Raw genomic sequence first — 18,217 nt, 5'->3', positions numbered from 1 at the left:
GATAAAAATGATTCAAGCAACATATTTGGTGAGCCACCTGCAAAGGCACGCCCTTTCCTGAGTGCCCCTCGCTCACCTGATCATAGGCCTCTTCCCACTTTTTTCTCCAGCATACTTCACTCTCCCCTGCTCCATTAAGGAGGTCACATTTGCTTTCAAAATAAAAGTCCTGCTTACTAGGAGAAAATAGATAATTCAAAATATTATGGTTTTCCTAGACCCTAGGGAAGAGACGCTATTACACGAAGAACAAAAACAGAAGAATGCATGCCATTTCCTACTTGGGCGAATTTTAAAACATTCCCTCAAGAACATGGAGTACAAATTCAGCCAGGCAACTTACAGCCCACCCCCTGATACTTCCTATGGAGAAGGCAGATACCTAAATTCAGATTCTGAATTTGGAGGATTGGTAAACTCCTTAGGCCAGAGTCCCATAGTTCTCCATCATTACATTCCTATATAAAAAACTGGGGGCAGGGTCTAATCAGTCCCATTCCTCCTGGGAGAAGTCTATGGCCACACCTTTGAATGTTACACACCTCTGAGATGACAAATACATTCTTGTTCACCAAAGACTGCCACAGGGTGTGAGGGAAATTATTAATACTGGCCACCACTATAGGAAAGAGGGGATTTATACAGTGGAGTTGTTCTGATAGTTTGAGGCTTTGAATGGCTCTAGAAAAGTAAATATTAGGCAACAGCTGTGTGTTTTGTTGTTACATTGAATGGAAAAGAAATATGCCAGCCTCTCACTTTGTAAAAGAACAATTATATATGTGTGAAAAAATATGCTTAAATAAGGCACTCATTCAAGTTCTAAATTACATATTTCATGTACTAAACGCAAGAGAAGTTCTTGAAAGGAGGCAATCAGATGCTTTAAAGGTAAGATAACCTTTACAATGGGAAAATAAAGTTTGGGCAGGTGTATGTGGAGATGAAAACAATCTGATTTATTTGGACAAATATGTGCTTACAGAAGAAATGTTCTTACTGAAAATGGAACAAAAGAGATAAACAACCTTGACATTTTCCTGTGATGTACCTTATTTACATTTATTTCAGACTAAGACATCTAGTCAGATTCAAGGGTAAACATGAGTTAGCATAACCTTAAGTCCAAACTCTGTCTCAAAATTAAAACCATAATATATCTAAAGATGTTTCTATAATGTCTGTATGTTTTTAAAAAAGCATGCTACTCCTCATTGTTGATGTCAATATTGTGATAGTTGCATATTCAGAATCACATATGCTGTAGGAAAAAAATTCAGCCAATACTACATTAATTTACCATGAATCAAGATTTATTCGTAGCTTTTCTGAATTTGCTTTGAAACAAAAAAACAAAACCCAAACAAACATCCCCCTGTAAAAAATCCTCCCACACCGATTCTCTCCAGTATAACTTCTCAGAACTCTTATGACTTTGCCACGCTCATTACAATGGTAGTTTTTCCCCAGGATAATTCTGTTGGTTTGAAATACTGCAGAAAGTCACTCTATGTTAAGTTCATTTATAGCGTTGCTTTTTCTCCTTAGAAGAGTATTTAAGAATTTAATAAATATTGCATGGTACATGAAGGCATTCCCAAATCATTGTTTGTATGATTTTCCTTCATTATGAATTTTCTGATGTCCAGGAAAAAGTATACCCTTACCCATATGTTCTGTCCTGTCCTGAGCTGACAGATGCAGAATGAGACCTAATCTCTAAAAGTTTTCTCACATTTATTGGACATGTATCCTTTCCTGATAGGAATTTACAAATGTAGATTAAGGGAATCCTACCAGATGAAGAGTCTTCTTAGTATTGTTTGATTTCATCTTCTGGTATTACAAAAAGAATGAGCAGCTATTAATGGCTTTCCCATACATTCCTTGGGTTTTTCTCCAGAATACTGAATAAAGCAGAGACCACATTTCATCACAATAAGCACATTCACATAAGGCTTCTTTCCAAGAGTTCTCTGAAGTCAGAGTAAGGCATTAGCTGCTTTTTTTTTTAATCCATACATTCTTAGGTTTTCTCTACAGTGTGAATTCCCTGGTGTTCAGCAAGGAATGAGTGGTAGTTAAATGAATTTTCATATTCATAGGGGTTCGCTAGTGTGTGTGTTCTCTGATGTTTAGTAAGGTTTGAGCTCCAGCTGAAGGATTTATTGCATACCTTACATACATAGGGCTTCTCCCCAGTATGAGTTATCTGATGTAGAATGAGGGAAAAGCTCCGACTGAAGGTTTTGTCACATTCAGTACATGCATAGGGCTTTTCTCCAGTATGAATTCTCATATGTTGTACAAGGGATGCATGCCACGTGAAAACTTTACCACATTCATCACATTCATAGAGCTTTTCTCCAGCATGAATTCTCTGATGTTTAATAAGGAATGAGTGGCAACGGAAGGCTTTACTGCATTCGTTACATTCATAGGGGGTTTTGGAGGTATGGACACTCTGATGCCGGGAAAGGTGTGAAGAACGGCGAAATGCCTTCCCACACTCAATGCATTCATAAGGTTTCTCTCCAGTGTGTGTAATCTGATGGCGAATGAGTTCAGAGCCACTGCTAAAGGCCTTCCCACATCTCCTACATACATACTGTTTCTTTCCTATGTGAATTCTCTGATGTCGAGTGAGGTTTGAGGCACGGCTAAAGGCCTTTCCACATTCGGTACATTCATAGGGTTTCTCCCCAGTATGTGTTCTCTGATGTTCAATGAGGAATGATAGGTAACTGAATGTTTTATTACAGTCTTTACACTCATGGGGTTTCTTTCCCGTATGTATCATCTGATGTTTTACGAGGTTTGAGATCTGGCTAAAGGTTTTCCCACATTCCTTACATACATATGGTTTCTCTCCAGTATGAGTTCTCTGATGTAACACAAGGGAAAAGCGCCGACTGAAAGTTTTTCCACATTCATGGCATCCATAGGGTCTCTCCACAGTACTAACATTCATATGTTGAGACAGGGCTTCTTGATGGGAAACTGTCACTTGCCTGATATATCCCTGATTTCCCTGCAGCATCTCAGTATCACCCTCACATTTCCAGCCTTCTTTAAAATTGGAATACTCAAGGCCTTGGCTTAGAAATCTTTCAAATGAAAGATCTGAAGATCTTATCAAATACTGGGATGAATCATCTTCGTATATGACATTTTTTGGAGAAAACTCTTTGATCTCACCATTTGACTCTGAAGCTGAAAAAAACAAAGCAAATGTTTCTTATTTTCTGTGTTGAGTAAAATAAAAGCCACTCCTCCATTTTTTAATGAGAATTACATTGAAAAAAAAAATCTTAGCACTGCATTGCTTTTACAGTTATCATATATGACTCTGAAATCTGAGCAGTAGATCCAGAAATTCAGAAGACATCAGAGGAGAGCTGTAGGTGAATAAGGAGAAGATTAAAAGTAAGAAACTGAAGGTGAGGGAAAAACAGAACTATCAGGAAGATAAGTAATTGTAAAGGATAGGTGGTTAATCTTCCTCACCTCCAGGTAAACTTTATTTGCTGCCAGAATGACTTGAAAATGACAATTTCATAATGATGCTAATAGACTACAAGCGTTCCTCAGGTCCCACAAAGAAATGAGATTGTGTTCACTTAGTGCCTTTGGAACATCTTACAGTAACTTATTCTGAATGAATGAATAAAAAGGTTTCTCTGAATATCTTCTAGCATCCTCATTCTACCTCTAACTTCTAAACAGACATGTGAAGCTCAATTTAGGGATAACAGTGTCTTTCCATCAGATGCTTTTGACAGATAAACACAGGATTTTCTCCAGGCTAAATTTTAGTAAAGGATTTTATCATTTTGGGAGAACAGAGTTTTATAATATACAAAAGTTTAAAAAACATATCTTTATTCTTAGGAAATATGTGGAGTTAACGGCTATGATGTATACAATTTATTCCCAAATGTTTCAGGAAAAAAAAATCATATACCAAATGACAAAACAAACAGGGCAAAATATTAGCCATGGGTGAATGTGAGTAAAGGGCATATGGGTATTTTTGCACTATTCTTGCAACTTTTCTGGAAGTTTAAAATTATTTCCAACTTGGTATATAAATTCAACAAAATCCCAATCAAAATCCCGGCAAGTTATTTCACAGTTCTCCAACAAACTGATTCTAAAATTTATACAAAACAGCAAATGACCTAGAATACCTAACACAGCACTGAAGGAGAAGAACAGTCAGAGGACTGACACTTGACTTCAAGACTTCTGTAGCACTACAGTAATCAAGACAGTGCAGCACTGGTGAAAGACTAGACAAGTAGATCAGTGGAACAGAGTACAGAGCTCAGAACAGACCTGCATAATTATGGTCAACTCATCTTTGACAAAGGAGCAAGGACATCACAAGGGAGCAAATACAGTCTTCTCAACAAATGGTACTGGAACAACTAGATATCCACGTGCATAAAAGTGAATCTAGATACAGATTTACACTCTTAACAAAAATTAACTCAAAATGGATCACAGACAAAAATGTAAAACACAAAACTATAAAACTCCTAAAAGTTAACAAAGGAGAGAACCTAGATGATGTTAGAGAGTGATGACTTTTTGGGATAACACCAAAGGCACAATCCATGAAAGAGATAATTGATAAGCTGGACTTCATTAAAATTAAAAACCTCTGCTCTGCAAAAGCCAAGGTCAAGGGCTTCCCTGGTGGCACAGTAGTTGAGAATCCGCCTGCCAATGCAGGGCACACAGGTTCAAGCCCTGGTCAGGGAAGATCCCACATGCTGTGGAGCAACTAAGCCTGTGTGCCACAACTACTGAAGCCTGAGTGCCTGGAGCCCATGCTCCGCAACAGGAGAGGCCGCTGCGGCGAGAGGCCCACATACCGCAACGAAGAGTAGCCCCTGCTCGCCACAACTAGAGAAAGCCCACGTGCAGCAACAAAGACCCAACACAACCAAAAATAAATAAAATTCATTCATTAATTAAGTTTTTTTTAAAAAAGCCAATGTCAAGAGAATGAGAAGACAGGATGAGAAGACTGAGAAAAAATAGTTGCAAAATACACATCTGACAAGTTATTACCCAAAATACACAAAGAACTGTTAAAACTCAACAATAAGAAAATGAACAATTCAATTTAAAAACAGGCAAAAGACATGAACAGAAACCTCACCAAAGAAGATTTACAGATCCAAGTAAGAATATGAAAAGACATTCAACATCACGTCATTAGGGAACCGTAAATTAAAATAAGACACCACTTCACACCTATCAAAATGGCCAAACTCCAATTCACCGACAACAACACATGCTGGTGAGGATGTGGAGCAACAGGAACTCTCATCACTGCTGGTGGAGACACAGAATGGTGCAGCCACTTTGGAAGACAGTGTGTCAGTTTCTTATAAAACTGAACATCCTCTTACCATACAATTCAGCAATCACATTCCTTGATATTTACCCAAGTGAATTAAAACTTACATCCACACAAAAACCTGAATGTGGAAGTTTATAGCAGCTTTATTTATAACTGCCAAAACTTAGAAGCAACAAGATGTCCTTCAGTAGGAGAATGGAAAAGTAAACTGTGGTACATCCAGACCATCATGGGCTATTACTCAGCACTAAAAAAAAAAAAAAAGAGTTATCAAGCCATGAAAAGATATAAAGGAGTGATCCTCAAATGCATAATATGAAGTGAAAGAAGCCAATCTGAAAAAGGCAAATATCCTATGAATTCAACTATATGACATTCTGGAAAAGGAAAAACTATGGAAACAGTAAAAAGATCAGTGGTTACCAGGGGTTAGTGGGGAGAGGGGGATGAATAGGCAGAGCACAGAGAATTTTTAGGGCAGTAAAACTATCCTGTATCATACTAACATATGGATACATGTCATTGCACATTTGTCAAAACCCATAGAATGTACGACACTAAGAATGAAACTTAAGGTCAACTATGGACTTTGGGTGATAATGATATGTCAAGGCAGGTTCATCAATTGTGAAAAATGTACCACTGTGGTGTGGGATGTTGACAGTGGGGAAGACTGGGCAGGGGGATATATAGGAACCCTCTGTACTTTCCATTCAATTTTGCTGTGAACCCAAAACTGCTTGAAAGAAAATAAAGTTTATTAATTTAAAAAAATCATTACAGTATTTTCAGGGAAGGTTTAGAGTATTTTAATTGCTACAGTAAAGACTGAGAGATATAAATATACAAATTCACTAGCACCCCTATAGAAAAACAATATAACTTCTTAGAAAAGAAACTGAAGAAAGTTGCTTAAGAATTAATTCAACAACAGGTGTACAGGGATTTTACAAAAAAAATTCAAAGTCTTAAGAAGCTGTGCAGATAACTCCTAAATCCTACTTTAGCTCAGCATCACCTGGGAGCTTGTTAAAATGTAAATTCTTGAGTTCCACCCCAAACCTAATAACTTAGAATTTCTGGAGTGGGGCCTGGGGATATGTATTTTAAAATGATCCAAAGGACTAAACTTTGAGAAGAACTGTGATATCTCTCTTAAGCACCAGAATATGATACTCAATTGCTACTCGACTATCCCAGAGACCCAAAACTCAGTAAGTCACAAATTGATATAATCTTTCCCTCCCCTTCAAACTTGTTCATCTTTCTTTTTTTTTTTAAGGAGCTAATAATACCAGCAAAAAGAGTGGTGTCAACCACAATTCCTCAATCTTCTTAATGTCTTTTATCTAGTCAATCACCAGGTCTTTCTGAGTCCACTTCCTTACGTTGTTACCGTCTGTATACCTTCTTCCATTCCCTGGACACCTCCAAGGTTCAGGTGATGATTACATCTAGCCTAGGTTATGGCAACAACTCTTAAATGGCTGTGCTGTTTCCTAGTCTCACTTCCAATAAATCTGTTTTCCAAACTGCAGCTAGAATGACCTTACTAAAATGCTCGCCTGCCTGCGTAAAATCTTTTGATGACTCCTTATTAGCCTACGGATGAACTCTAAGTTCATTAATAGGACCTATAAAACACCTGCATTATCTGACCAGTGCTTTCCCTAACCATCCTTAATTCCCACCATTTTCCTCCTTACACTTTATACTTTTGCTCAATCTAGACTGAACCTCATACTCTCATTTTATTAGTATGATCTTTATACATGCTGTAACTTTGCGGTTTTGTTTCAGTTATAAAATATGAATGGCTCCAGTCCTGTAAAGATGGAGTAAGTACACTCCAACCTGGCTCTCCCACTGAATACAAGTGAAAACCATGAACAGAATGCATAAAGCAGCTAGCTGAGAACTCTAAAAAGTAAACGGGGAACTTCCCTGGTGGCGCAGTGGTTAAGAATCTGCCTGCCAATGCAGGGACACAAGTTTGAGCCCTGGTCCGGGAAGATCCCACATGCCGCGGAGCAACTAAGCCCATGCACCACAACTACTGAGCCCGCGCACTGCAACTACTGAAGCCAGCGCACTCTAGGGCCCATCTGCCACAACTACTGAGCCCGGGTGCCAAAACTACTGAGCCTGCATGCCTAGAGCCCGTGCTCCGCAACAAAAGCCATTGCAATGAGAAGCCCGCGAACCACTTTGAAGAGTAGCCCCCTCTCGCCACAACTAGAGAAAGCCCATGCACAGCAGTGAAGACTCAATACAGCCAACAATAAATAAATAAAATTTAAAAATTTTAAAAATCTATTTTAAAAAAAGTAAATGGTAGCAAGCTGCTTGCAGAAGGAAGCCAGAACACAAAGTAACACTGAAATGGTGATGAGTTTCTTGGGTTTTTTTCCCCCCCTCCAGTCTCTCCAGGCCTAAACTCAAATGCAGCCTGAAAGCAGGAACTGGGCAGCAGGTGTGAGGAGAAAGAGCTCCATGAGAAGCCTCTATTTCTGTTCTTAGGAATGGGAAAGGGGAGTCCATACTGGTTAGAGAAATCTTATTGTTTGTTCATTTCCGATTCTCTTCTGCCCAAACCTAAAGCATGTTGCAGCAGCTGTGGCCATACAGGCAATTAAACCTCTAAGGCAGGGTAACCGTCCTCCCTCAGCAGAAAGATCAATGGTCCCAAGAGCAGAGAGGTAATACCCCCTCTTTTTTCTTTTTCTCTCCATCCCCTCGCTGCATGGCTGCAGAGGCAGACAAACTTGCAGGAAGTGCAGAGGGGAACCTACAGGCCTGCCTTTCTATCCAGAAGGCCTGAAAGAGGGGGCCCTGGGAGCCAAAAAGGAAAGGGGACATGGTGAAAAAGGGAGTGCAAGAAGATGATCCCATAAAGTTGTGTATGAAATTCTGGGCTCCTCCCTGAGCTGTGCATGCATGGATCTGACCCTAAACAGCACACCTAAATCTGTGAGAACTGAAACAAAGGGGAACCCGCTGCCTAAGGGGAACCCAGTGCCCAACACCACTAGGAGGTGCATATGGGGACAAATAAGAGAGACCTGAGAAGGCTTTGAAATCTGGACTGTCATTGGAACCACATGCACAGAAGACAGGTTAGAACTGTGGCTTCAACTTACGCATATCGACAGCCTGCTTAAAGTTAACATCTCAACAGGATTTAAATAAGACCCAAAGTCTTCATACTTAAAAAAAAAAGTTACAAGTCAAAGTTATAGGACATACAGAGAAACAAGAATTTCATCATCCCACAGGGGAAAGACAATCCAATTATAAAACAAATTTATGGAGTATTTATATATGGACAGTGCATTAAAACGAAATTAAGCAAAACTTATTTTGATGTGAAAATATTTCAGTGATGTAGAAAACATCCCTATACTTTATACATGATAGTGAAGTACTGTGTAGTGAAATATCAAGGTATCTGTAAATTACATTATTCAGCAAAAAAAGGGATGAGGGGAGGCAAATACAGTAAAATGTTATCCATTATTAAACCCATAACTAAGCCTATATAGATTTATGCAAAAATAGAAAAATAGAAAAACAAAAACTAGAGAACCCAGAAACATGCGCAAAAACTGACACTTAACTTATGACAAACCAGTGAAGGAAAGGACAGACATGTCAATAAATGGTGCCTCGAGAACTGGATGTCCATGCAGAAGAGACCAAAACTGACCACTAAGTCACATGACACACAAAAATAAATCCAAAGTTGACCATGGATCTAAATGTGAATGCAAAATGACGTTTTAAAGAGAAAATCTAGGAAAATGTCATCATGACCTCATGGTAGGGAAAGATTTCTTAAACAGATCAAAAAAATATATATATATATTGGGACTTCCCTGGCGGTCCAGTGGTTAAGACTCCGCACTTCCACTGCAGTGGGCAAGGGTCTGATTCCCTGATCAGAGAACCAAGATACCGCATGCTGCACGGCACAGCACAGCCAAAAAAAAAGAATACTAATCATAAAGGAAAAGACTGACAAATCTGACTATACTAGAATTAAGAGTCTCTGTTCATTAAAAGAGGTTTTAAGGAGAAAAGCCAGCCACAGGTAAGAGGAGGTATTTGTAGTGAATATAATTACAATGATTTGTATCCAAAATATACAACTCCTACAAAACAAGAAAAAGATGGAGAATCCAATAGATAAATGAGCAAAAACCTTCAAGAAGCACTTCATAAATGAGGGTATCCAAATACTCAATAAACATATGAAAAAGTGCTCAACCTCATTAGTAACTGGAGAAATGCACGTTTAAACCAGAATAAGCTACCACTGCACACTCTCCTGATGGGTGAAGAGCATGATGCCTGGCAGTACAGGGCATTTGGTAAACATGGGGAGCAGCAAGAGGAACCCCCTTACTGTGTCTGTGGAAGTGTAAGTCAGTAAAAGCACTTTGGAAAACATTCTGTCATCATCTAATGTGTGAAAGAGATACATTATCCTCTGACTCAGCAATTCCAGTTCTAGACATAAACCACAGGAACCCTGTGCCAGGAGGTACCAGGACCCAAGGACAAGAGCAACATTGCTTACAATAGCCCTAAACTGCAAACAACCCAAGAAGCCATCAATAACAGCATGGATACAAACTACTAGATGAGTATACAAAATGCATGAATATTAAAAATAATTTTGAGAGAAGCAAATTACAATATAATATATACATTATGATCTCCTCTATATAATGTTCATAAACATACAAACCTAAACTAGTGACTAGAGACACCAACAGTTGATAAAGCTATAAAGAAAACCAAGGAAGCTACTACCATTAAAGATTACCTTTGCAGGGGGCGAGGTGGGGGCGTGGGTGACTGGGACAAGCACCCGAAGAGCTCTCAGGGACCTGGCAGTGCTGTGTCGACTGACCTGCGTGGTGGTTACATGGGTGCCTTATAATAATTTAAGCTGCACATTTATGTTTTATGCATTGTCTGTGAGCTATTTCCCTTTTCCAAAAAGGTACTGGAAGAAACACACAAAAATTCTAAGAGCTATATTAAAGTAGTAGAATTAGAGGCAATTTTTCCATGTTTCCCCTTTACCTCACTTCCCTTGTACATAGTTTTATGGGTTTTATTACTTTCAAAACATTTAGAAAAGAACATTTTTCTTCAACTCATCCTTTCACGAGGAAGTCTCTGGGCACTTGTCCCACCTCGTGACTTCAGCTCACACAGGGCTCTTTCCACATCCTTCCTCCTGAAGGTCTCGCTCTCACAGCCAGAGCTTGGTTTTCAAGGCATCCTCTGTTCCCTCACTAGTCCTACCATTAGTTGCTTCTCCATAAACATAAGTATTCCCCTGTTATCTCGAGAGGACCACTCCCTAAAGGCCAGTATACTTCCATTAGAGGTTTGCTTCAGAATCAATTATAGAACTTATGGAAATTGTCATAAACACATATAATTTAGGCACCAAAGATCTTCTATGTCAGAATCTTCAAGCACGGTGCATGGCCGTCTTTATTTTTAAAGAGCTTCACCAGCAATTTTATTTCAACCTAAGGTGAAGAAGGCTTTCAGAGCCCTTCTCAATCAACCTCATTGCTTCTGTTTTTCTTTCTTAATATAAGATTCCCACATCTACATCCCTACTTGGAATTTTTTTCTAAGATATATTCCAATGGTTTGTTGCACCTCTTCACTTGGAAATACCATCCTCTATTCACACCATGCATATCTCAAACTAATTCACCACGTTTTGTTTTAAACTGACCCTTTTCCTGTCTTTTATATTTCTATTACTACTATCCCTATCCAAATTACCCAGGTCTATAACACCAACTGGAAATTCCTTTCTTCTCATCGTTGAACTGCAAACTTGAGGACCTCTAACAAAGTTATTTACAGACCCAATTTATCTCACTATGCCATGCCTTCTACTCTCTGAGACATACCACCTAAGAGAAAGTCTTAACAATATTAAAACTTCAATAAATATCATTAAAATAGGGACCTCCCTGGTGATCCAGTGGTAAAGAATCCGCCTTACAATGCAGGGGACGTGAGGTCCGATCCCTGGTCAGGGAACGTGAGGTTCGATCCCTGGTCAGGGAACTAAGATCCCACATGCCGCGGGGCAACTAAGCCTGCGCGCCACAGCTACTGAGCTCACGTGCCTCAACTAGAGCCCACCTGCTGCAAACTACAGAGCCCACGCACTCTGGAACCCGCGCACCACAATGATGAGCCCAGGTGCTGCAACGAAAGATCCCACATGCCTCAACGAAGATCCCGCATGCCGAAACTAAGACCCAACACAGCCAAAAATAAATATATCTTTTTAAAAAATTGTTAAAATAACACATGACTGAAAGAATAAGCCCATCAATTAACCAAAGTGTCATGAATCACTTTTTCAAGAGGGTTAGAACAGCAGTATAAAGAAAAATATATATACCTTTTAACTTAGACAATGGAAACATATAAGTCAATTTTTAAAAAGAAAGGGAAGAGAAACCAAAGAGAAATAAAATTCAGAGTCCAGACAGAGCTAATAATGAAAAGAAGGGACACATCTATCTGTGAGAAAGTGAGGAAAGGATGAGAACTGAAGGCAGACAGGTAAGTGGGTGTGAGTGGTCCCCTTGCTGTGGGCAAGACTTTACAGTCCCTGTATCTCCGGTACCTTTAAAGGAAAACTTTCCATCCAGCATATAACAAAGTACTGCTTTCTCATTGACTGGGTGGGTTGTTATTTTAAAAACTTCCCCACCAGCTTCTAACTCACTCACCTGAAAACAGACCTCTGCTCGCATCTTTCCCCAGCCACGGCTCTTTCCCTTGCTCCAGTAAGGAAACCACATGTGGCTTAGAAATGTTAAGACCTGCTTGCGGAAATGAAATAAATTCACAATTAGTCCCTGAATCCTTACGGAAGAGGGGCTGTTATTAGAAATGCCAGATGTAAGTATGAAAGATTTCTAAAGATTAGGTGAAGTTCTAATTCCCCTCTTAAAAGCTAATAAAGGACTTCCCTGGCTGTCCAGTGGTTAAGACTCTACACTTCCACTGCAGGGGGCTCAGGTTCGATCCCCTTGTCAGGGAAGTTCCCATGCCATGCAGTGCAGCCAAAAAAAAAAAGAAAAGCTAAAACAAACAAACAAACAAAACTTACCTCCCTTGGGAATGTTCAGCCAGGTAATCAAGATTCGCAACAGCCATCCTAAAGGTCAAATTCTGACTGAGGGGAGATGAGAAGAAATACCTACCCAGTGAGACCAGGTGGCCATAGTTCTCCAACATTACATGTCTGTACAAATCTCTTTGAGCAGGCTGGAGCCATTCCCACTCCTCCCGGGAGAAGTCTACGGCCACATCTCTGAATGTCACTGACCCCTGAAATGACACACAGACATCTGCACAACCAGCACCCATGCTCCCAAAGGCTCTGATCAAGGAGTGAAATGAGTCCCACTGTGTATGGTGGACAGTGTATACAAGTAGCGCAATGACAGTTTTCAGGATTCTGACTAATTATTAAGAGTATAAGGAAGAGACTAGCTGTTTTGTTTTACTGTATAATTCGAGAAAAAACGAAAAAATATACATGCTTTGTCCTGAGATAATTTACAATTTTGTGGAAGATAAAGGACTATACATGTGAACAACATGAATTTCTGGCTTTGGTTGCAAAAATTCTTAAGATCTCACCACGCTTTATGAATAATGAAGACAATCCCTTTACGTGTAATAGGGACAGTATATTTTCCTTAATACCAGCCTATTTTAATATGATCTGGCAAGAATTTCTTCGTAGGCACAACTGGCTGTAGCAGAGAGCAGCAGCTCCCGATTAAGGGGTACACATTCAAGTTTACCACAGCTAACCCCGTTTCTGAAGAAATAGCTGTGATACTTAGCAATGTCGCCGAACAAGACGCTGAAGGCTACAGTACAAGGGCCTCCCAGGGTGGAACCTGCAGCTTCTTCCCTTGGGTTCAGGATGAGTAATAAGCCCCTGTTTGCAGCCTGGTTTTGCAGCACCTGAGTGACCCACATAGCTGTTAGGCATGAACAGGGATTTTTAAAAGTCCCAAACTAGTAACAGCCCCAGAGATATGACAGAGTTATATTTTACAGTTTAAAAAAATTTTTAAGTGCCTATAATCTGTTATAGATTACTGACTAATAAAAGAAGCTGTTTCCTAATGTAAACAGTAGGCTCTCCAGAACGGAAGGAAACTGGACTTCCAGCAAAAGTTGAAGAGCCTCTGGCTTTGGAGACAAGTATGACAGAAAGTAGGACAGAGAAGTGACACTAAAACCAGATGGACTAATTTGGAAGGGCTGGTCTTCTTATCCCCGACCTCTGTGAAGCACAATTGCCAGCCACGCATTTAGCCTCCACCAAAACAACAATAATCAGGGTTCCTTGCTAGAGAAACTTCACGTCTTGCCTAAAAAATGAGCTCGGTGAGTTCGGAGATTTTGTTTTGCTCCCCGCTGATCCCCAGGACCTAGGAAGCGCCGTGCAGGAGAATCACGTGGAGGGACTGTTAACGTGCAGACTGCCAACCCGCACACGCACAGGTTCGGGTTCACAAGGCTGGGGTGGGGCTCGAGAATACCCAAGTCCAGCAAGTTACCAGGTGATGCCGACAGAGCTGATCCAGGATCACGCACTGAGACCGCTGATGCAGGCGTGAAAGGAGACGCCCAACGGAAGCAGGAGTCAGCGAATGAACGGCAGCGGGGGCGAGGGGCAGAGAGTGAAGCTCTCCACGTTCCAATTCCGGGGAAAGGAGGCGCAGGACAGCCCGCTCTAAGACCCGGCCGCCCGGTCAGCGCCCGCCCCGCGACCGGCCCCGCCTGCCCTCCCACGTCCTCTTAGGCGCCAGAAGGGCGGCAGGGGGAGGAAAGCCTGTGTTCCCTGTCCGGAAAACACAGTCGCGCTGAGGAAGAAAGGAAACACCAGCTCACCTGAGACATGGCTCACGGCAGGGCCCGCGGAGAACCGAGCGTGGAAGGCGGAGCTGGCGGGGAGAGCGACAAGCTGACGCGCGGGCCGGCGCCCGGGCTCCGCATCCACCGCCCTCGTCACGAGGGTCAGGGACGCCCGCGACAGCTCCCTCCCCGCCGCGGCGGGGGCTCCGAGCCTGGGCCCGACCCGCGCCCCCAGCGCCGCTGCCTTTAACGGAGCCGCAGCTGGGGCGTCTCCTCCGCGCTGCTGGCCGGGCAACCAAGGCTGCCCAAGCTCGGGGCAGGACCACCGCCCCCGGCCCCCCGGGCCCGGCGGGGACAGGCTCGGGCAGGGCGGGCCCTTCCCCTACCTCGGCCCGCGCAAGCAAGGCTCTGCGACGGGGACCCCGAACCAGCGTCCCGCAAACTGCGCCTTCCGGAGCCTCAGAGACCGACCGCGACCAGGCCGCGGGCCTCAGCCAGCTCTCCTTCCCAGGACCCACCGCGGCCTCGGCGCGTCGCGGGCAGAGTGCCCGCCCCACCCCCTACAACTCCCAGGACACCCCGCGCCCGTGACAGGGAGAACGGGGGGTCTCAGACAACTACACTTCCCAGGGTCCACTGCGGCCTCAGCCTGAGGCCTAGCCGTCCACGCTCGGACTACAACTCCCAGAACCGACTGCGGCCCCAGCCGTTCCATTCAGGACCTCCAGCCCTGGCCACGGCAGTAGCAGCCCCCGCAGCCCCGAGGAGTCACTACCCTCAGAACCTGGAGCCCCGCGGGGCGGCCCAGCCATGGCGCCCTGGACGGCGACCGCCCGCACGCTGAGGCCAGACTGGCGACCTGTCCGCATGAGCAGAGGAGGCAGCCGGGCTCCCCTTGCAGCCCTGCCGTGGGAGTCCGCGATTCCTGGGGGCTTCCTTCTCCCTGCGCTGGTGGCTCGGTCCCGAGCACGGGGGAGGTCTGGGGACTAAGCACCTACAGAGCTCCAAGCCCAGGGGATGGGAGGCCGGGTGCAAGCTTTGTATTGAAATGGAAGGGTTAGGAGAGAGACTGGGCCCGCTGAATCATGGAATATTGTTCTAAGTGGAGCCAACAGTTTATGAGTTTATGAAAAAAAGATTAGAGACAACAAAGGAAAATGTGTTATCAAACAAACCTTGTGTCCACTCACCTGTCCGCAGTAAAGCCCATCTACTGACACTGGGTTGTGATGAAGGAAAGTGCAGCGTTTATTGCAGGCGCCAAGAAGGAGTCCAGGGAACTAGTGCTTAAAAGGCCTGAACTCCCAGAAGGCTTTCAGGGAAAGGTTTTTAAAGACGGGATGAGGGAGGGGGGGTTGTGGGGTGTGTGATCGGCTCTTGGACCTTCTGATTGGTTGGTGGGGAGGTCATCAGGAGTCAACATCATTGACCTTCTGGTTCCATCTGTTCTTCGGTCTACGGTGGGCAGCCTACAGTTTACTTCTCCCAGCTGGTAGGGGTTTCAGAGCTGCAAAACAGCTCAAAGGACACGGCTCAGAATAGTATCTACAGCCCTTGAGGAGGAACTAAAGTTCCTTGACTTTGTTGAATAGCTAAACTATTATTATTTTGTCTTGCTTGACTATTTTCCTTTCTTTCTGCATTTTCTCACTTCTCTGATTAAATTTGTTCTTTGGAACTTGGGGAAGGCCTAGGAGGCTAAAGTTTTTCTACAAATAAGAGGCAGGTGGAGAATGAGGCGGGGCGGGGAGAGTCTGTCCTGGGAAGGCCCCATGGGGTCCTGCTTGGTTACAGTCCAGTATAAAAGCTGGAAGAGAAAAAAGGAAGAAAGAAATTCACTGGCCTGGTGAAAAGAGGTCAAAGGAGAGGTGGCTTGAAAAGAAGAGACTGAAAAAGGAAGCATCCTTGTGAAGGAATGTTCATGCTGTGAAGTGACAAGACAATGAAGAGTTTTAAAGAGGCTGTGACGTCTCATGTGCAGTGTGGTGCAGAGTGGTAAGGGTGAACCAACAGGAAGAAGGACTTGAGCCATGAAGGCCACTGAAGGCAGTGCTTCTGTATCCTGGGGCCCGGGAACTGGGGCTACGGAAGACTGATTCAGGAAACAATTTAAAAGAAGAATGTAAAGGACCTGGTAATGAATTGGATACATGGAGGAACTACGTTTCTTGCTTGGGTGAAATGCTTCCAGAAGTACATTCTTTAAAACCGCTTCTACCACTGTTATCCACTCTCATGACTTCAACTTCCACTTATACAACTTGCCCAGATATTTTGGTTAATCATCGTATTTCACTATGACGATAAAGCACAGGATAAGACAAGTTTAGGATAGAAGAAATGGATTCATTCGGGACATGTTGAGATCAGCGTGTCTGTGTTTAATCTTAACTACTAATCTTGTCCAAAATATTATTTCTCACCTGCAATCTTGCTATAACTTCACATCAAATTCCTCCAAATCTTTTCTTTATACAGAAGTCAGCCTCATGTTTATAAAAGCAATTCCAAATATATTCCTCTGCTTAATATAATACGATGGCTTTTGCTTGGTCTGAAGTAAAGGCAAAAGTCCCTAACATGGTCCTCAGTACTCAGTATGATCTTACTCCTGTCTTGTCAAGCTCTTCTTATGGTATTTCCCTCCTCTCTGTGCTAACCTTCTTTCCCTATATACCATACATCGCAGGACCTTTGAGCATGTTAATTTTCTCTAACCCTGAAAAGGTTATCTATCCCTTCATACAATAACATAATTAGTACATTTCAGTTTATCCTTCATATTTCAGCTCAAGCAACTCTTACTCAGAGAAGTGTTCTCTGATCCCAGTGTGATCTCCGAATAAGGTTCCTTTGACTGTAAACTCTCCTTGAATCCTATACTTATTCTCTTTATCATTTACAATAATTTGCAATTGTATTTGTAATTATTTATGTGTATTTATGATTATTTGTTAGTAATTATCTTCCTCACTAGCTTATAAGCACTATGAGATACACCCATAGCTAGCACATTGCTTGCCACAGAGGGCTCAATGAATGACAAATGGACAGCACCAAAATTTAATATTGTTGCATGGTGAGTGAAAATATCTTGCTTTAATGTACTTTTTGCGATAGTAAACAATTCTGTTTATTGACTAGGTCTTATTTATCTTGTGTGAAATACCTGTTCATGTCCTTTGCCTATTTTTCCATTAGGATCCCTGTGTTTTTATTATTGATTTGTAGGAGTTCTTAGTGTGGTGGGATTTTATAACTTTCATATGTATGTTTCAGATACAGCATATTCTCAAAAGTCATTACTTGTATATTCCCTTTGGGGTTGTGTGTGTGTGTGTTTGTGTGTACATGCAGTAATTTGAAATTTTTATGCAGTCAAATCTATCAGTCTTTTCCCTTCTGACTTTTGAATTTCTCTCATTTAGAAAGGGTATCCACATATCAAATTTTAAAATACACCCTATACTCTTCTAATACTAAATCCCCTTATATCTGGGTCTCTTTCCTCTGTTTTGTTCCACTGATCTGTTCTTCTATTCCTGTACATATCATATGGTTTTAATTACTATAGCTTTCTGGGAGGGCATGTACCCTCTTTTTCTCTTTTCTAATTTTTCTAGGTTAGTGTTACGAGTTTGCCTCTCTGGGTAAATTTTAGAATCATCTTGCCTAATTCCCTATGCAAATTCACTAGAAATTCAGTTGTGACTATTCAATCTGAAGACAGAAACAATGCATTCCATATAAGGGGACAACTGAATGACGGTGGATTTCTCATCTGAAACCATGGTGGCCAGAAAGAGATGGCACAACATTTTTCAAATGCTGAAGAAAAAAACAAAACTGTAAACCCCTAATTCTCTATCTAGCAAAAATGCTCTTCAGAAATGAAGGGAAAATATAGAC

The 18,217-nt window shown here is 42.1% G+C and overlaps 1 protein-coding gene across 3 annotated transcripts; it reads right to left on the bottom strand.

Moving 5' to 3' along the window:
* Nucleotides 1-1,265: 1,265 nt before the first annotated feature.
* On the bottom strand, nucleotides 1,266-14,843 carry ZNF140 (zinc finger protein 140). 3 transcript variants are annotated; one of them, XM_082853324.1, is made up of 5 exons: nucleotides 14,695-14,843; nucleotides 14,345-14,397; nucleotides 12,634-13,408; nucleotides 12,157-12,252; nucleotides 1,266-3,213 (listed from the first exon to the last, which is right to left on the bottom strand). In XM_082853324.1, the coding sequence occupies exons 3-5, from the start codon at nucleotides 12,797-12,799 to the stop codon at nucleotides 2,027-2,029; spliced, it is 1,449 nt and encodes a 482-aa protein (XP_082709450.1). In that variant the 5' UTR covers nucleotides 12,800-13,408; nucleotides 14,345-14,397; nucleotides 14,695-14,843; the 3' UTR covers nucleotides 1,266-2,026. The 3 variants fall into 3 exon arrangements, with proteins under 3 accessions (XP_082709450.1, XP_082709451.1, XP_082709452.1); XM_082853325.1 differs by having other exon boundaries at nucleotides 12,157-12,249; XM_082853326.1 differs by having other exon boundaries at nucleotides 12,634-12,760.
* Nucleotides 14,844-18,217: the final 3,374 nt, after the last annotated feature.

This window comes from Leucopleurus acutus (assembly GCF_964270905.1).
Source record: "Leucopleurus acutus genome assembly, chromosome: 13".
In the NCBI taxonomy this organism is placed as follows: domain Eukaryota; kingdom Metazoa; phylum Chordata; class Mammalia; order Artiodactyla; family Delphinidae; genus Leucopleurus; species Leucopleurus acutus.
Note: the sequence above shows the minus strand (reverse complement) of the source record. Positions and strands in the feature narration are given on the sequence as shown.